Source organism: Pleuronectes platessa, chromosome 5 (assembly GCF_947347685.1).
Source record: "Pleuronectes platessa chromosome 5, fPlePla1.1, whole genome shotgun sequence".
Classification (NCBI taxonomy): Eukaryota; Metazoa; Chordata; class Actinopteri; order Pleuronectiformes; family Pleuronectidae; genus Pleuronectes; species Pleuronectes platessa.
The window spans coordinates 11,988,684-12,009,583 of NC_070630.1; the positions used below are offsets into that span (position 1 = coordinate 11,988,684).

At 44.3% G+C, this 20,900-nt stretch overlaps 1 protein-coding gene across 3 annotated transcripts in view; it reads right to left on the bottom strand.

The window, feature by feature from the left end:
* LOC128439888 (cell adhesion molecule DSCAML1) overlaps positions 1-10,439 on the bottom strand; it is a 93,422-nt gene extending 82,983 nt beyond the window's left edge. For all 3 annotated transcript variants that reach the window (XM_053422384.1, XM_053422383.1, XM_053422385.1), the window contains exons 1-2: positions 10,285-10,439; positions 779-1,099 (exon numbers count right to left, since the gene is read on the bottom strand). In XM_053422384.1, the coding sequence (XP_053278359.1) occupies positions 779-1,099; positions 10,285-10,327 (364 nt within the window). In that variant the 5' untranslated portion in view covers positions 10,328-10,439. The remainder of the gene's footprint in view (positions 1-778; positions 1,100-10,284) is intronic.
* Positions 10,440-20,900: the final 10,461 nt, after the last annotated feature.

Consider the following 20,900-nt stretch of genomic DNA (forward strand, 5'->3'; position numbering starts at 1 on the left):
AACCTTTGCGCTCGCACCAACTGTACACATGAAGGTCAGTTCACCTGTCTCAAGAAGTTATAATCACTATCTGTAATGTACAGGGATAGACTAAATCTGAAAATATAACACAACTGATGTCATCAGGGTTAAACAAGTCTTTGCTACAAACTGGGGACATGGATTGTCAAAAGATCTGTGCTTTGTTCCTGGAGTGAGGGTCTAATGAAAGGCAGTATTGAGTCGCTGTAGGATCCAAGTGTTTGTTTAGGCCTTAATCATTCCAGGGTTAAAAAGGTTTGGGTATCTCAGACTCAGATCTCTGATTTTGGCCATTATTTTTTTTTTTTATTTTAATCTACCTCTCGTCAGCCCCCAGTCTGAATAAGAGGTCCAATGCTAAATTACAGGGCACCTTTAAAGACTGTGCAAGTCTATGAATTAGTTAATACCATTGCAGCAAAATGTGAGGAATCCAGAAAAGGCACCGGTGTCCTACCTTATTTGTTGTGACACAATTTTAGATTGTTGTGAGTTTTCTGAGTTTGTAAAACTACATTTATACACACTTTATATGAAGGGTACATTTTTCAGAATAAATGTCATTGGGGTGCTGTTGTCCGAAGGGATCAGGTGCCAAAAATGCTAAAAAACTGTAGATCAGACTAAAGACTGGTAGTCAGACATACGCTGGTATTCAAAGTGTTGAAATGCTAAGTTGGAAGAACATAGTCAGTCCTCTGGAGACTCAACTATCCCTTTGATCGTTGTCTCAGTTTACATAGTGTCCAGCACTCACCTGCTTTGATGTGGATGCTGGGACTTCGGATCTTTCCTGCCTGGTTCTCAGCAGTGCAGAAGTACTCGTTGTCATGGATAATGCTGTTATAGGCGGAGGGAGAGAAGGAGTAGAGCTGGAGGGTGCCGTTGGCATGCACGTGGCGGATATGTGGCACATCGTAAATGTCGTCTCCGGCGGCCAGGTACCAGCGCAGGACGGCATGGGGGGCGCCGCCCGCAGGGCAGGGCAGGGACACCCCCACCGAGCTGGAGAAGGTCACCCGCTGCAGGGAGGCGTTCACAAAGTACAGCCGTGTAGAGACAACATCCTCACTGTTGACTGTTGGGATGAGAGAAAGGGAGACAGGGTTGGTTAAGTGGCCTGTTCATGTCAGGCAGGTATGAGAAGAGAGCATGTGCTCCATCACAAAGCATTGAAGAAATCTGCCTCAATAGATGGGAAAATGGGACCAAAATGCTGATCCCACCACCACCGACATTTTTTTTTTCTTGCCATCGTTCGTGAGGCAGAAAGATAAAGTGATAGTAAACTGCTGCATGTCTCAGGCCTACTGAAGGCCTGTCACATCCCTGTATGAAGGCCTTCATGTGGGGAACAGGCCAGTTTGCTGTGTAAAACCACGCCGTATGTTTTGGCACATATGAGGCGCTGCTGCCAGATAAGTAGTCCTAGGGGAGTCGGACCACCACATATCCTCTCTCTCAAAGAAAGCTCCCTCTCCGATTAGGGTTTCCAGGCATCTTTAAGATGTGTGTGTTTCTCTGTGTGTGTGTGTGTGTGTGTGTGTGTGTGTGTGTGTGTGTGTGTGTGTGTGTGTGTGTGTGTGTGTGTGTGTGTGTGTGTGTGTGTGTGTGTGAGTGTGGGTGGGGATGGGGGGTAAGGAGGGGGCAAGGGTGCAAAGAAGTGCTGAGCTCAGCTTGGCTGGAGGCCAGGGGAAGACGCTGTGTCCCAAGCCAGAGAATTTTCTTCTCAGACAATGATACTTAATTAATCCCTTTTCCTGGATTGTGTCAACAATGCCTGGATTAGCTCAATCTCTTTAATTCTCTCTGCACTGGGGAGGAAATACGGTGTTGGCTTGAAACACATCAATGGAGATATAAAGACACTATCAGACGTCATTTAGGCTCTAATTTCTACAGATCCTCTACATCAATGGGTGTCATTAGCAGGCAGCTATAAAATGAAACACACAATCCCATTGGCTGTCTTTATAAAACTGTGAATACACAGCATAGAGTTGGATAAATGGTTAATTGTTCTTCGAATCTGTTCTAACCAGTGTAAATAGTGACATGCAATGACAAAATGACCTTAATAAAATGGCATTAATGGGAAGGATTAGGGATCAAATCCAAACTGTCATAGGTTGATTTCCACTCTGTTCATATATCTGCTCCCCTCTATCTACCCACTTTCCCCAGAATCCACTTTTCCTGCCACACATAGAAACAGTCAATGTTATGCGATTGGAATTTGTATGCCAGACGTAGAGAGTTAAACCCACATAATCTCCTCTCACATTTAACACACACGTCGTCTATCCACCCTGGAATCGCACTGCCGTAGGAGGCCAGTGTCCGACTTCCCTGCATGTTCTCCTCCGTGTGTGGGTGTGGAGAGAAGGCAGTGATCGGGGAGCCGGGCAGCGGTGCAATACTACAGGATACGGGTGACTGGTTGAGGTAAAGGTGCTCTGGTGCAAAGGTGTTTGGATGCAGTGAGTTTGTCCGTGAGTGGTAAGGTCAAAGGAGGTGGAGGGGTTAACATTAAATGACTGCCTCCTTTCTTGATGTCAAACAGAGCCAACACCGGAGGCCGAGGTGTGCGGGAAAAGCGCTGTGATCGCTGCTCGGGTGCACGTGCAGACTGTAAGTACATGTGTGTGCGAGAGCGGCGGAGATGCTGAGGAGGAAGAAAGTTCTTGTTCTCCTGCCTACCAGCTAAAACTGGAGCAGATCCTCAGTGTTCAAACATCCAAATTCAGGTCAAGTTCAATCCATCCTACCATCCGAATCCATGTCAATCTCACTCACAGGCTGCGAGGCAGACTGATCTGCATTTTCAGCACCGAGGAGAGCGCCACACGCACACAGACACACACGCAGTGTTTCCATATCGAGCAAATAAAAAGGAAACTATAATGTGATGACTGTGACCCTCTTCTGTCTGATGATAAATGATGTTATTCAAAGAATGTTTTAAAGTAAAAGGACATTTTGTTTCTGTTTAAGCCGTCACTAGAGGAATAGTATCACTGTATAAGACTTTGTGATCAGAATATCATCATGTCAATAAGATCATGACTTATGTTTATGTTAATGTCTTGGTCACTACATATTTCTGTTATTGGATGGAGCGACCAGATCAATTTAGTATTTCTGATTCTGATGTCGTCACAAAATAATTTTGTGCTTCAGACTAGTGAACATTTTTTGGATGAGGTTTCTTGATGGAGGAGTGTGATTGTATTTCATCACAGAGGAAACAGTGGTTGCACTGGATCTGTGGCTGCTTGTGTGAATGCACTGAAGACCAAGTGATCCTGGACCTGCCGAGGTGTAGACATCCCAGTCGGTTTAATCAAGTCTGCATTCAGACTGCTAGAGTTTGGAGCGGCAGCAGACGGATGTGCAGGCCACTTATTTTATTATTATTAACTATTTATTCAGACTTTTCTGCACACTGGTTTAAAAAAAACAAAACCGATGTTATAATTGACTCAGAATCGACTAGTAGAATCTTGCATTCGGGGTGTCATAATTTGAAGATATGGGTTATTAAACATCATGCCAATTTGTGATCTGATTTATGTTCAGATATGTTCCTAAATACAAATATGTGGACATGTTGAAACTATCTGAGTCTTTACCACTGCAGAAGTACACCTGTTTTACCAGAGGTGCCCAACCTCTCTGATTGTGTCCCAATTATATGAATACTTGAATATCAACTTTTCCAGATATTCAGAATGGGATTAGAAGAAAGTCTAAATAAATAAACATGATTTTATAGCATTAATATTTCTTTCCTGTTTTTTCTGAGCCTCGCATTTGCTTCCTGACTGTTAGGTTGGGAACCGCTGTTTTCACTCTACTCCTGAGTCATTTGCTGGTAAATAAACAAACTTTAAATTGTTGTTGTGACGTAATCAGAAATGGCCTCTAACTAAAAATTAAAAACAGCTCAGGTACAACAGCTCAAACTCAGGGGGGGTCGATCCTGCAGGGGCAAATTAGGGCCTCTGGAAAGCAGCAGCAGCTTATGATGCGATGGCTAATCGCATTGTCCTACAGAACAAATTCAGGTCACCGAGTTCACAAACACACACACGTGCACACTCATGCACACAAAGATGTATGTAAACAGCCACACGGAAGCAAACTCCAGGCCACTACATGCACATGGGTTGCGGCCTGTAGCGAAAGAGACCATCGTGTGTGTGGTCACAGTCGTGGTTCAGAGTTTTGTCACTTGACATCAGGGGTTCACAGGCTGCAGCTGTCGGTGATGTGATATGGCACAGACATAAAGTTCTTGGTTTCCTGCTTCTCTTCAGTTTTGACCTCTGCAGGGTTTCTGACAGTTGAAATGTTTAACGAGAAAACAAATCTAATTAATTATAACTATCTGAAAATTTTGTAAATTGCATTAACATGTCTGAATGAGGCCATAAAGAACCCAGACCTTTCATGAAATTTGTATAAAATGTGCAGACGACCACAGGGAAACTAAAACAAACAATGCTATCAGTCAAATATCATCATAAACTGCCAATATTTTCTGTAAAGCAAAATATAAAAACAAGGCAAACATTAACCTAGTTTTTCCTCTTTATTTGGGCAACATCTAACCTCAGATGGTTATCTGAGTCCTTTCATAGCCCCAGGCTGCCTTTGCACCCGTTCTCCAGCAGAGAAATAAGGAGCAGAGGAGCAGCACTCATCCGTTCATGAAGTGTAGTTTGATTCCCTTCTTCCAGCCAGAATACGTTGATTACGATGAGGAAGGTCAAAGTGATTTTGGCTGAAACACTCACAAACATTTTTCCTGTCAGGTTGAATCCTTTTTCCATTTGTTCATTGTTTCCTCTTCTTTTCTTAACCTTCACTTTTCTTTTTCCCTGAGTTTCTTTTTTTGTTTTTCTTTTTACTCAAATCATTCTTTGAGATACACTCAAATACATTTGCACCTTTTCTTCCTATTTTTGCAATTGATATGAAAATGGAGTATGAATATGTATGCTGGAGGAGCATGGATATTGCCTATGGTGAACCGCTATGCATAATGCAGCTTTTTTCTGTCTCATCTACATTCATTCAGACACACACACACACACACACACACACACACACACACACACACACACACACACACACACACACACACACACACACACACACACACACACACACACACACACACACACACACACACACACACACACACACACACACACACACACACACACACACACAGAGAGAGATTCATACCATTACGTGCATAGAAAAACAGGGCTATAAATCCCTCTCCTTCTCCCTCCCGCTCTCACTCTCTCTCTCTCCATGAAACACACACACAGACATACACACACAGAAACACAAAGTCACATAAATACATTTCAGATTGCACATATACATTCATAATAGCAAGTAGATTTCCTATTCGGCAAACCATGTAGCACTACAGATAACAGCACACAAAACACATTCAGGCCAAATAACAGCTGAAGCATTGAAGTCAGTGGGAATACAGTCTTTGTAGTGATGCTACAAAAAAAATGAAAAGACATAATGGGCAAAAGATATGATCGTGTTTGATGGGGGGGGGTGCTCATTTACTATACAATGACTCTAGATTGAGATATGCATTAGGGTTGCATGACAATATGTTTCTGCTTTTGTGTGCAGTCAGAGAGGAAATCATTTTCTAGCATGGTGTCATATCACTGGAGTGGAGGAAGAAAAGGCCCCATGGCATGATACTAGGGATGTGAATACACGCATGCACACGCACACACACACATATATATACGTGCGGGGAGTTGGGGGTAGGAGGGGGTAAACAACCACGATGCACAGTTTATGCAGTGTCAGTAAAATATTAGGCAGCCATTTCAGCATCTGAAAATTCACATCTCCCACTTCAGAAAGATGATTTCCGCGTGAGTGTCAGATTTGTAGAGATTTTTTTTCCGTCTTCTATTCTCCCTCAGAGACAGGGCCATAAATTGTTTGATAGTAAGCAGAGCAGGAGAGAGAGAGATAGAGAGAGAGGAAGAGGAGCGCAGGCAGTGAAAGAGAAAGATGATTGTGAGATGCTGAAGTATGATTGTGTGCTTGTTTGATTTGGTTTTGTTTTTGTTTTGTCATCCAAGAAGTAGACATCAATCTTTCCCTCTCTGCCTAATGGAGAGGTCACCGGGGCGACCGGACGCCGCTGTTGTGCATAAAAACCTGTTGAGTGAACGGTCAAAACCAACTCTGTGTGTGTGCATGTGCGTGTGTGTGTGTGTGTGTGTGTCTGTGTGTCAGCTTGGTGCCATTACAATGCTGTTGCTATGGACCGTACACCTGTGTATGACATCTGAGCCTTTGGGATTGTTTTATTGTGAATGGTGCATGACATCTGAATGGACTCAGTGCAAGATTATCCTCCAACCAAGTCCTGTCATGCACTTCTGTGAACTTCAACAGTCTGTTTTCACTCAAGAGAAATGATCAAATCAGCCTGTATGCAGAGATGTTTCATTTAATGCGCCCTCGAGGCAAAACCACAGCTGACAATATTATCTAACACCCATTGGCCGACGTGTTTCAAGACAAACAAAATGTTCAGACTGGTTGCGAGACCGGATGACTCGATCAGATGGACGTGTTTATGCTGCATCGCTTAACTGCCAAACGACGAAAACAGGCTTTGCTCGCCGGATCACAGCGAGGGAGGCGAAGTTAACGCGAGGGGTGACATGTAGCCATTATACTGCGGGGCTGTCTCTCTCCGAGACAACTGACGGGCTGCGCAGGCACAGTGGGACACAGTGGGAGGCGGGGAAGTATGGGGAAGTGCATTTACTTTTTTTTGTACTATTCTCGTGCGTAATTGGAGCTGTGCGTCATGGATACGAGGAAGAGGAACTGCAACCGAATCAATGTTCTCAACTCTTCGCAACAGTGTTTTATGATAAAAAACAATTAAAGGAAGTGTTTCAAAAAAGTCCTTTTTAAAGTCCTTTACTGGCACGACTTGGTCTATATGTATATTTACGCATGTACCTTCTCTCATTCCATGTTCTGGATATTCATTGATCGCTTTTCCTTTTCACCAAACAAACCAAAATAATGAAGTTTGAACAACATAGTCTATGTCCTCTCCATCTCCAAATGAGAACAAAATCCACAACATGTTATTTAAAGTGAGAAAGAAAACTCCTGAGTTGCTGCCATACACTTCCTCCATGCATGCGCAACCGAAGGCTTAACCCAGACGCAACAACTCATCGTGCGGGTGCAGCCGAGTAGCCACCAGAGTCTGACTCATACCGCAATTACTGGGCTCCCCCCTGCACGCACTTCTCCTCCAGTCGCTATCTGTTTTGATTCACAATTTACACACAGCCCGTGGTCTGCAACATCTCCGCGGATCACACGCACAGGTCTCGGGAAAACAAAGGGCTCCCTTGTAAAGGAATGAGAACTATGAACTGTGACACGCAGGTGATCAGATGAGATGCAAACACGCACACACGCCAACACTGCACATACGTTACACAATAATCTTTAGTGGAATCAGGAAAGACAGGTGACATAACATAACCTGCACGCACAATAAATTCATACAAATCGAAGCTTTTTCCATCAGATGCACAAGTATAGTGCCTGCATATGAAGCAGTGTTTTACATCCGTGCAGAATCATCACTAACACAGTCAATATTCAGTTGAATGTGTATTGCAGGAAAACTGGATAAAACCGGAATCACATTAATTGATGAAATAATTATAGCAAGAAGTCTCACTCCACCTCCTTCACTCCACCACCACATTTCCTTGAAATTTGCACAATCACTGATTAAAGCACCTTAAATTCCACGATGAATCGCGTTTCCCCTTTTCCTCACCGATGGTGAAAATACGTATTAATCATAATAATTATTAAATCCTTCTCCAATTTCTCCGGCCCTGCACGTTCTGGCCTGACGGGCCTTATAAAAGCCTGTATTCCCCACACAGTCCTCAGCTGGGTTTGTCTCAATTTTATTTCCATAAAATGACAACCAACCTCCCAAATCATGACAAAGAGGAATGGGTGTATTCTCCCCCTCCTCTCTCTCTATCTATTCATCTATCTATCCATCTATCCATCCCTGTGCTCCCCCCCCCCCCCCTCCTCTTCACACTCCATGGGTGCAGGTGTGCTGATACGCAGCCAAGCCAACGCAACAAACGCTCAGTAATGACTGAATGAATCTCGAATTAACGATTCAAAAAAAATGATGAAAACGACATGCTCTAAAAGAAATTCAGTGGTGTGATGGTAAATATATTTCCATGCTGAATCATAAAAAGAGAGAAGCAAAGGACTGTGTGCCATTCTGGGAGGCGCGGCCGAGCCAGGAAAATACGCAGTACTAATGCATATGCATGTATGATAATAGAGCCATCTTTCGCACCGTTAAAACAAAGTTTATAAAAAATGATATGGATCTAGGATACACATCTGCCACACGCGGCAACAGACCACAGCTGGTTCGAGCAAAACGACTGGAACATGGCGCTGAAAAGCAACGGAAAATGGAAGTTTGTTTTCCACTGCGTTATCTACATCTCTCCCATCTCAAGCACTCTTTCCGCTCCAGTGGCTGTTTGCAGCCCCCAGCCCTCCTCCCCCCTCAGACACACACACACACACATACACAGACACACGCGCGGGCACTCACACTCACAGTACATCTCGTTCAGTCACGGGACAGGACGATGTACAGTGTGTATAATCGAAATAGAGCCTGTAATCCAATTACATACAACAAAAAGAGCGCAGAAGTCCTCGCCGCAGATGCAGCCTGGCAGAGGGCACTGCCAAGGCCAATGATGGAGAGCAGGAACATGAAACACACGTTCTGCCCACATCGTAAACAAATGATTAGGATTATTTCAAATTGACTGTCAGAAAAGGCTCATAGTCAGGCATTTAGCTTACACCACGATGCGTAAAAGAAAACGCGCAAATCTGAAGTGGGGATTTAAAATATTGCTTCTTCTTATTTCTTTAGTGGAGTGACAGAAATCCTTATATAACAAATTAAACATTTAAGCCTATTCATTAAAAGAGAAATAACAGAATCTTTCACTCCCATCTGCAGCATATAGAGCGAAGCCAATCAGTGGAATCTGGTGCCACAGAAAATGGTGGATGAATAATTAGACCATGGGATGATAACAACTGAGTATGCATGCACTGACACTGTGTGCGTTTTATCAAGGAAGGGAAATAAAGTGATATCTATGGCCTCGTCTTTCAAATGTCCAACCGGGGCACATTATCCACAAATTAAAGGCCAGCGCTCAATACCCCCCCAGCATTAGTTCACACGTATCTCATAAAATGCATTGACCCTTGTTGCCTCACAGCAGCGCGCACTCTTTCAACACACGCACAAACAGGCGTTCTAACACCATTTATACGTGTCCTTCCAAATACAATTAACTGACATATTTATAGGAGGCTTAAACCAAACCCCCCCCCCCCCCCCCCCCCCCCCACACACACAAAAAAAACTCGTCACGCACAGGCATATGTACGCGCGCACAAACACACAATGGCATCTTGTTTGTTTTGAGGGGCCAAAGAACGAGAGTCAGCGAATATACATTAAACTCCTGTGACTCTCTTGGACTTTTGCGCGTAAACATCCGACAGCTGTGGCCAGCACCAGCGCGCGAGGTCGCCCCGTCTCTCCGTGCGCGCGCGCCTGCAGATCCTTATCTACCTCTCCTCCTATTCAACAGCCTCCATATTCACGACACCTCCACATATTCATCATGCAAAATGCAAATGCCGTTGTCTTTTTCCATCTCCACGGTTTTCAGTTTGGAGCTCTGTGCCGTTTTCTCCGTGCGCATCCAAATTAAGTGCATATTGATTTTTTTTTATGCTCGTGATAAGCCCCTTCATCATTTTTAAATCATATCATCAGCTCATCATGATGAGACAGACGGAAGATGAATGCGAGCACTCCTTCAGGAGGAGGAAGACGAGGGCAGACCAGGGAAAGGATCCTCTCCAAACATTAAGAAAAAGTTGTCAGTGCTCCTCCAAAGGTGATTCAGAGTTTGATTCCACGTCCCTGTCCCTAGTTCGTCAATGTGCCCAGCTCCATCCATCAACATTCAGCCACCTGAGAGGCTGATCATGATAAAGACGCACAGCCAACTTCAGAATGGCAGTGACGGTAGACGGGCATGCAGATAAGCAAACACTCACAGACATGGATATCCAACCTACCTTCTTGCAAAGAATACAGCAGAAGTAAAGTTACAAGCCACATGCCATTAAAAGCAGTTATATTTCACAGGAATGTTGTGCAGTCCCCGAGAAGAGTGCACGGCGCGGCGGGTCGGCCAGGCGAGGCTCCGTGCTGGACTGGTTCTGCTGATGCTCCCCGGCGGTCTCTCCAGCCCTGGTCCCACACTCTCCGACGCCGAGCAACGAGCCGCGGAGCAAGTACCGCCTCTGCTGCCCGCTCTCTCCTCCCCTTACCGGGACAGGCTGCCGTCGCCCCACCCACCCCCCAGTATCCTAGTGATGCGCCGTGATGGAGAGGTGAGCCATGCGCGGGACCAAACGAAACGCACCTCGGTTTTTACGCGCTCGGGATAGGTGGATTTCTCCGGTGCGGCTGCTGAGTTACCAGAGCAAACTCCAAACGAAAAATACCAGTCATACAAGTTATTTCCTTTATGTTCGCAAAGCAAGTTTAGAAAACCACCGTTGGAGTAAAAATGCCCGCGCGTATTCACTATGCAAATCCACAGAGGAATTTCCATAAATCAGTTGCCATTGTGTGGTGTCTGCGTAAAAATGTCCGCTCCAACATAGTGTGCCCATGGAAAGATGGAAAAGACCGTGCGCATTTTGCAGCGTGAATTCCAAGTGAGGAGCAGGAACACATAGAAGCTGCAGCCTCCGTTAACTTTAGGGGGAAAGAGGTGATGTGCACTGTGCACCTATGTCATTAAAACACTGTGGTGCTGAAGTTCACTTCTTTTTTGGAACAGAAAACAGTTTTGACATAAAACACAACACAGAGCTATGAACGTCATTAAAAAGATGTTTATCACTCTGTGATGGTGAATAAATTACCTTTTGCAGTCTTTCTATTTTCTCAAATGTATGATTAAATATATATATATATATATATGTATATATATATAACTAAGCTATTCAATTTCATGTTACTGAAATGTTTAAGTGCACTGTCAGTTAAACTTCCTGAAACAAGTCGGGACAGAAAACCTGAATGTTCTGCAGCCGGTCTGTTTTGCATGTTTTGCACCTGACCAGGATGCAATCTAAACATTGCATGTCAGTTCTAGGATGACACTGTTCTATGTGTATGTTTTAAATATCCAAAGAATTTTCACGCTATATGTTTTAGCATCAGTGGCCCCAGTGGGTTCACAACCTTAGTCATTGTCAGTCTGTACCAAAGGAGTGTCCGGACTTGGGTCACATCCAGTTTATGCCCGAGCTCATCCGATCTCAGACACGAAACAGGGTTGGGCCTGGTTAGTACTTGGATGGAAGACCACCTCGGAGTAAATGCTGTGGGAGGCTAGAGCGTGTTTACCACTAATGAGAAGGTCGGCGGTTCGATCCCGGGTTCCTTCAAACCCAAAATTTCCATTGACAGCTGTGCCGGCAACGTGTAATAGAGAAAGTGCTGCACTGTTCGAATGTGTGAGAATGGCAAAACTTTAGCGGTCATACAAGAATGGCGTAATGTAAATTTACCCGATATGCTACAAAACATTCTCCCCAAACTAGTTTTAGGTCATTATATTTCAAACCAAATCAATTATACAATCAACTGAGATTTCAGAGTGCCGGATCAACACACAGTAAACACATTTCTGATTGTTGGTCAAAGCCGACTTGTTTCCCGTGAAGTCACACAACTAATCTGACATCATCAAACACCTTCGACTCGACACACACAACCTTCTGACCTCCTCCGTCACTCTCCCCGTGCCTGGTTCTAATGTGGTGTTAGAACCAGGCCGTGGAATCAAGCTGTGGCCTCTGGCTCCCACTGAAGAGACGCTGCAGTACGCCATGAAGCAAGGCAGCATACGCTGCCTCCACTCTCGATTATGTAACAGGTGGAAACACAAACACCCACGCATCCTCTCTGTCTCTCTCTCTCACTCAAACAGACCCACAAATGTGAAAACACACACAAACATCGCACAACAACGGGGGACATGCAAAGAGTGTGCACAGGAGCACTTCCATAATATATTCTGCTACATCCAGATGTGTTGTTTAAATTGTTTCTAGATGAATGCATGTTGGGCTCTATGCAGCTCCCCAGCTGCAAACTGTAATTCAGTGCAGCCTGTGGGGCATGCTGAGTGAGACAGGCACTCTTGTTTAGAAATGTGACAACCCTCAGGGAATATAAGAGGTCTCTGCACCGGGTTTTCTGCACCTCAATACTCTTCCTCATCTCCCAGTGACAAACTGGACATGTAACATTATCCAACACCTTGACACACAGAGGCTCCACCCAGCAGCAGCGTATGGCAGCACCTGAAGTCTCCGTTAGGACTTCAAAAGCAGCGTGGCGAGCTGGTTAAGGGGCTGACGTGAGTCGGCCTGACAGCACCAAGCAGGTTGTACTCTATGTCAGCCAGTGATCATCATGGGGGCTGACAGGCTGAGCTTGGCCAGCCAGGCCAGAGAACAGGCAAGCAGCTCCCAGACAGCTCGAGTGACTGTCACGGCGGACAGGACCCAGGACAGGCTGCCACCACTAAAAACCACCGCGACACGTGACTCCCTCTCCGTCACTCTGCTCCGACGTTGCCTGGAGATAGGGAAGGAGATAGGAAGCGAGGAGCCAGGAGGAGAGTGAGGGGAAGAGAGTTTGTTGACAGAGGAGGAAAATGGGTGAGCAGGGCAGGGGAGAAACGGAGAACGCGGAGGGAGGGGTGAGGGGCGGGCGGAGAGAGTGATGAGGCAGATAAGTTAATGTGGATGGTAATGTTAATGCTCAGACAATCACAGCTCCCCTCGGGCGCTGGCTACATGCGAGGATCATATTAACAATAATGTATCCAGTATTAATGCGCAGCCCCCGGCCCAGATAACATCGTCAAGGTCAGAATTAGGAGAGGGTGAGGGCAAATGGTACCGCTGCCGAGCTGTGTGCAAGGTCAGAGGGAACGGATGGGGAATGGGGAGAGAGAGGCAGGGATAGGGACGATGATGATAATGGATCGTAGTCGGAGGAGCTGCAGAGTAAATTATTCGATGATGGGTCAAACGGAGTAGTTGTGACTCTTCAGAACCACATCGGGTTGGTGGAAATGGACTTTAAAACACAAAAACTACCACTTGTGTCAAGAGTCAGTCCTGAGCCGAGCACAGTGCTGCAGAACCCCCCCCACCAAACAAGCCTCTGCATTAAGCCAATATGAACCACACACCACCGCGCTGCAGAGCATCCACAGGACGGCGCCGAGCAATGGAGTGTGTTTATCTTTAACCAAGCATGCGTGATGGTTGTGGCAGATGTGTGAGAGTGTATCAGCACATCAGAGGACGTGTGCCAGCGCCAGCGTGTGCCTACGTGGCAGCAAGGCGTACACTTCTGGCTGCTCATCCACCCTATACGCTCGAGTGTGCGCGTGCATGCGTGTTTGTCTGCGTGCGTTTGCATGTGCTCGTGCACGTGTTGTTTTTTTGCATGAGTACATGCACGTGCACAGTAGACATCAAGGGGTGTTAATTTATTCAAATGAGCTGGGGGGAGGATAACGAGAGGATGAGGGTGAGGGGCGGAGGTGGCGCGTGTTGGGGGGGGGGGGGCACCTTCTTCGGCTGTAGGTTCATCCCTTACACCAAACCCCCCCACCCCCCACCCACACCACTTGTTTTCTCCACATTTGCAAATGAGATTTGCATGGCTGATAAGGAGGGAGGCAGAGGAGAGAGAGAGGGAGAGAGAGAGAGAGAGAGAGAGAGAGAGAGAGAGAGAGAGAGAGAGAGAGAGAAAGAAAGAGGGTGATATAGAAAAAGATGAGGATAAATTTAAGATCGGACGAGTTACGATTCTGAGGCAGACAGAAAGCCTGCAGACAAACAAAAAAAAAAACACTGTGCCAGGGCGATACCACCGCTTCCAAGATGGCTGCTGCTGGAGGCGTCCTCGGTGGGACCAACCCAGAGACCCGCTGCTCTCGCTCCACTGGGGGTGACACACAAACACACTTTCTGACTTCGGCTCTGATCCTCCAACGCAACAGAGGGAAGGAAACAGCTCGGCGCGGTATTAACATTTACCATTTGTATTCGAATACATTAAATTCTTAGTCAGACGAAGGTGGTCGTGGCTTGTGCAGAGATATTGATCAGAGATATCTAGTGACACCCAGTGGTCGCAATTAGAGATGTTATCATTAGAAGACCACATAGAGCTGTATTTCCTGAACAGCAACTTGTTTGTGACTGTAACCCATAGATCAATAAAGCTGAGGATCAAGTCCGAGTCTCTCTCTCTAGTATGGTTATCCAAATAGTTGACCATTACTGTAAATGTTTGCTTAACTACGTATATTTGTAGGATTTAAAAAAATAAGTTGTTCAAAAGTGTCTCTTTTAACAGGTTAACAGTCTTGCTATCTTTCACGTTGAGTTTCTCAATAATCAAGTGTCTCTGGTGTGTAACTATTGAGGCTTGACAGGCTGGGCCCCCGGATTCTCAACGGTAAGAACACAATGGCAAACCTATACCCAGAGGCCCACTTAAAGAGTAGGGGTGATCTGATCTGACTTTTGCTGTCCTGATACCCATACCTGGACGTTGAATAACTGCTGATACCAAGTACCGATCCAATTGCTGTGTTAAATTCATGAGCTTTGTGTCGGAGGAGACTGGGATCTTCTTTGGGTGCACAACTCGCTGACCCGTTGTTTTTCTCATGCTGAGTCAGCTCTCCTTCTAACAACGTGTTTAAGTCTACCTGTGCCCTGCTAACTCTTTAACTCCGTACATGCAAATATATATCATCTTCAGTGTTACTGACAGTAAAAGTCTTATCCCACAAAAATGAGTTGGTTAAAAACTAAAATAATTTACATTAAAAGGGCTGTTCATTTTCCATTTCATACGTTACCTGCATCAGACTTACGTCTCACTGGATATTTAATAAACTCGTAAGTATGCAACTCAATAATATTTTGCATGAGGATTCAAACTGTTGTAACATGTATAAACAAGGGGAAAAACGATAATAAATAAACTACTGTTTACACTCAAATCTGTGGAGTTCTACTCTGTTACATCACATCAGGTCAAACAATGAATCGATTCGTAAGACACGGAAAGTAACGACAGAGAGAGAGAGAGAGAGAGAGAGAGAGAGAGAGAGAGAGAGAGACTTATATACAGAGAGAGAAAGAGAGAGATTCAGAGGGGGAGAAAGGTGCAGAGAGAATGACAAAGAGATGAAGATATACAGAGATATACAGAGAGCAAGATATACAGAAAGAGAGAGGAAGAGAGAGAAGAGAAGAGAAGAGAAGAGAAGGAGAGAGAGAGACTTATATACAGAGAGAGAAAGACAGTGATACAGAGGGAGAGAGGGAGAGAAAGATAGAGAGAGAATGAGAGAGATAAGGATATACAGAGAGATATACAGAGAGAGAGATATACAGAGAGAGAGAAAGAGAGAGAGAAGAAAAGAAAAGAAAAGAGAGAGTGTTGGAGCTATTTATTTAGTTGTAGTACTTAGTGCTGTTTAGTTTATTATTTTGTTTAGTGAGTATTTAGTTTTTTGGTTATTCTCAGTCAATTTGCTTGATTTCGTTATGATTAGATTTCTATTAGTATTCTTGTTTATTATTTGTGTTTTGTTTCATTTGGGCACGGTAGGGGGGCACCTGAAGTTATATAGGTAGGCTGTCGGTAAGGGACCAGCATGCACCTGGGTGGGCAAATGGTTTTTTACCGGAGCGGGAGAGGCACAGGAATTTTCTTTGTTCTTTGTTTGCTCGCTGTTTGGTTAAATAAACCACGCTTTTCGCAGAAACTGGACATCTGTTTGGACACTATGTTTTTCCCATCCGCGTACACCACAACCCATGGTGCAACAGTGGCCCTTTGATTAGTATAATTCGAAGTTTGATTTGATACGTTTATCTGTTTGACAATCGGCTGCTACAGAGAGAGAGAGAGAGCTGACAGGTGAGAGAGGGCCACACTTTCCATCTTGACCCTCTGAGCCTTGATCTTATCATTTTCCCACAGTTTAACTCTCCTGTAACTGTCTTACTGCTCTCTCTCTCACACACACACACACACACACACACACAAACACACACACACAATGACGACGACTGTGTCATTAAACCGCTAAGGGGACAAGCACATTCATTTGAAGAATGATTCTCAGCATTTTCTCTGCATCATCAAATTCCATTAAAGGACCAACCCAGCTTTTCCTTTTTTTTCATGTTATGTCTAAATTAAGTTTGTGTTGATGCAGTAAATATTATTTATATTATAATATTATTTTAAAAACAAATGAAATGAACATTCTTATCCTATCATGACTTCAGAAAAAAAGGGACTTGGGCTGACGGCCTCAAACAGGTTAGTGCTGTCAAGTGGTTTTAAGAGACAGACTAAATAAGAAGTACGGGGTAGGGGAGAACATTAATGCAAACTGTGGCCCCGAGACAAAGGTCGGTCATGTTAAGTTGAAGGTCAGCAATTAGCATTTAGTGGCTCCTGTCTTCGGCAGTTTGTGTATTTTCAAAAAAAGCCTGACATGAACGAGCGAGTCCGGGTCACCAGTAAGATCAACGCTGAAGGGCCGAACCACATTGAAGTCAGGCAGAGCCACAGCAGACCCAGTTTGAACCCATCGGTGGAGAAGCAGCGTGTGTGTCTTTGTTGTTGGTTTCGCTGTCATTATGGCTTCTGGTCACTTTGTGCCCTCGGAAGTGTTTGTGTCAAACCATGCGAGGAAAACACACTTCAGCCACTTGTTTTCCCTTCAGTCACCCTGACACGGAACGCTTATGGGAACAGCTACCGATCAGCCCTCTCACACCTGTCCAGCCCATACGCAATTGTTTGTGTGTGTCTGAGTGTGTGAGTGTGTGTGTGTGTGTGTGTGGCTGTGCAAACCTCCTCCTGGTGCTGTGATGTTATCAGCTCTAGTGAACTGGGTGATAAATGGCTTCTCATGCTTACCTCAACTGGAGCCCTTATGGAAAGCAGCTGACCTGGGCCCTGAGGGGGATCCAACCGGTAAAACCGCCTCGGCAGCTCACTGCGTTAACTTTTACAGCTCGCTCCCTCATTTTCCCACACATCCAGGATGCTGAGGGGGAAAGGGAGAAAAAAGGGAGGGATGAGGGTGGGGGGGGAGAGAGAGAGAGAGAGAAGGCAGGGGGTCCTTGGGACTCGCCCGGCTGACAGCTCCTGTCTCTGCCTGTAACGACTTATTTACTCAGGGATGATTAATCAGGCGCAGTTTTCTGGTGCTGTGATTAATGCACTTTGTCATGTGCTGCTGCAGCAGTGGAGAGACACGGGCCTGTGGTGCAGCTGCTCCGAGGGGACGACAAAACCGGGACATCCTGTTTCGGGACGAGGAGTTGGTGTCTGTGACGCGGAGGCAGGCCCCTCCCCCTGGAACCCAAACACGGTGAAGACATCAAGTGTCAAAGGCTGTGAGGGAGGAGGAGGTCCAATGGAGCCGATGTGACAAGTTCCGGGAAAACGCCCGATTCGTGCACCAGCCCATCCAGTGCGCCATATTTATGTTTTGAGTTGTTCTCCCGTGTGACGTGCAGCTTCGTCACCCCTCACATCAGTGTCTGGCTCGAAGTGTCCGTCACCTTCCTTCACAACGTGTTGTCATCACTTCTCCACCTACTTGTTTCTCTCCCACAGTTTTTGCAGTCTTCATTCAGCACCTGTCACTTCCTCTGGGCTCCTCGGGGGGAAGTCGGGACCGATCAAGTTCCTCTTCCTGTTGTCCTGCTGGTCTTATGGCGCCACCTGGCGGTTGGTTTTGATAACGCGAGATCAAGGAAGTGGTAAAACAGTGGAGGTGTGAGGAAAGTGTAAAAAAAATAACATAAATATGACGCCACCTTTCACCATGTAAAGTGCAGTATCTCAAATGGAGGATGGTTACCATACAAGACAATCATGCACCATAGATTTAGATTTAAAAATAAACTCCCACTGCATATTAGAAATGTCTATTGATTTCCCAGGAAATGTATGAATTTGACAATGTAGATCATGGATCTATTTTTTTGGAACAATCAGAAGACATTTGGGTAATAACTTTTATTTGGAACCATCACTCTGCATACTCGGTGTTGTTCCTTAAATATGATATAATAGAGCTCTGATTTGTATGTGTTGAGGCTGCAGCCTCCCAACATGATGGATTTGGAGAAAAAGGGAAAAGAAGATTTTTATTATTTAAAAAATCTCAGGGAGACAATCACACAGTCACAGGTTTGCTAAAAGATATTCACAGCTCTTTTATTTTCTAAATAACATTGACTTGTTTTATATCAGAAACGTGCTTGCAGCTTCTAGCTTCTTGTATGCTATGTGTTGCTATAATAAGTAATCACCGAATATGTTAGCAAATAATTACAAATCGTATATTTAATAGGGTTCCAAATTGCAATTTTGCACATAAGAGGTATTATTATTATTATCTCACACTCCAATATTTATTGTCAGGTGTGCTCCATAACCTTTCATTTTGCGCAGTGATTATTAATTTTAGTAAAATAAATATTACATTAGAAAATCCGGATTAGTTAATTTTTGTATGGGCACGGCTGACTGCAGGGTGTTAACATTTGTGCTATCTATTACATTTCTAACTGTATTCATATATTGAGCACAATGTTCTACAGAATATTTGGGGGATTTATATGGTTATTTTATATACTAATGTGGTACATGTTGTCCTTTATATTGTTACATTTTTGTCTTAAAATGATTTAGCACTTTACTGGGAGTGAAATTTTGTATTTTTTGTCAAACAAACAAAATACACCAGGGTCACATACACTTTATTATTACAAAAGTCTCATATTTTGAACACACATAACAGTCGTCAACACTGTGGCAGATTGTGGCACTCCTCTGGGTTACTCCTCTTCAGTTTTCTTCGGCTGTAGAAACAAGAGTCTTTGTTATTTTCATATTCATATTCATGCAAACTAACCAATGCCTTGTTTAGTTTTGTGTTATTTTATCATGAGCTGTTAAGAGTGGAGCCTGTAACTTGCCAGTGTGCGGCGTTTAAAGGTCCAGTGTGAAAAATGTAGGTGAAAGGGATCTATTGGCAGATATTGAATATAAAAGTGTGTTTCATCTAAATTGTACCAATGGTTGTTTTTCTTTACCCTAGAAATGGCTCCTTTATATTGAAATACTTTATATTCACATCAGCAGTGGGTCCTCTCTATGGAGGCTGCCATGTTTTTTACTGTAGCCCAGATTGGACAAACTAAACACCTCTTGGGTTTTTATGACAAGTGAAGGCTACCACAGGTTCTCTTTCATGTTTGGAAGTGGAGGGTGAGGTGAGGGGTATTCAGCTGCAACATGCTACTTCACCAGTAGATGTCACTAGATTCTACACACTGAACCTTTAAAAGTTTTGCAGAATTTGTATTGTCCCAAAAATGGCCAGCAGGTGTCACAATTCAGCCATGTTTACCCTCAGCTCTTTAACATCAGCTCTCTTACCTTGGATTTGCCACAGCTGAGGATCTTGTTGCCTTTAGAGGAAAAATGAGAAGATGACGGATCAGTCTTTTTTCACATTCTCACAACAAAGCTACTCTCATAAGAGCAGTGAAGAAAACAGCTCTAAGGAGGGAGCAGAGATAAATGAATGAACAATATGCTTTTATCATAATTACTATTATTATTTAGGGTCAACACATTTTTTTGTGCATCCACCCAGTCTTTCCAATTATACACTGTAAGATAGAAGCTGCCCACATTCACAAACACACAGTCATTGAATGTGGCTGTTGACTCACCTGCCAACAGGATAATGGAGAGGAACACAATGACTCCAGCAAACACCAGACCTCCCACACGTAGTGTGTGATAGTCTGTGGATTCACAAATGACATTGTCAACACATGTGACTCTCCCCCTCATTTCTCTCACATTTTGTATATTCCTCTTTCACTTCTTTTTCACACCCTTTCACTTCCTGGCGCTCTGATGTCTCTCACGTGGCTCCTGTCATTCCTCTTTCTCTCTCTCTCTGCACATGACAACTTTATTTTTTCCATCTAACCTCAAGGCGTGCTGGCAGAAAAGCCCATTATCCCGTGCACGGTGTTTCTATTCTCTCTTTTTTCAGAGCAGTAGCAGAAGTTCAATATTTACTTGTATTTATTTTAGTCACTTACCATATACAAAGTCTGCATCTGAGTCAATGTCCATACCTGAGGATAGAGAGGAATGCACAGAGGTAGAAAAGCGTGAGAATCTGCCGCTGTTGGCTCAGACGAGGTGAATGATTATGAGAAACCATCAAAAATGGTCACATTTCATTGAGCTTCATTCATCCTATTAATGGATTTGGTGAGGGCTTTCAGATTCGAGTGAATGAGTCACTCTCTGACTCTGTGCAAACTGAGACAGTAGGTCATAGTCAGTATTGATCCATTTCCTGAAGGTGGTTCAAATGCAGATGTCATGCCATTTCTGAAATTGCATCAGATTCAAAAGTGTTTTTCTACAAATGTAGTTTTTTTATACTATTGCAATGACCCTTTAATGTTTGATACCACTGCAGGGGTTATTGTACCAATTGTCCACCGTCTCC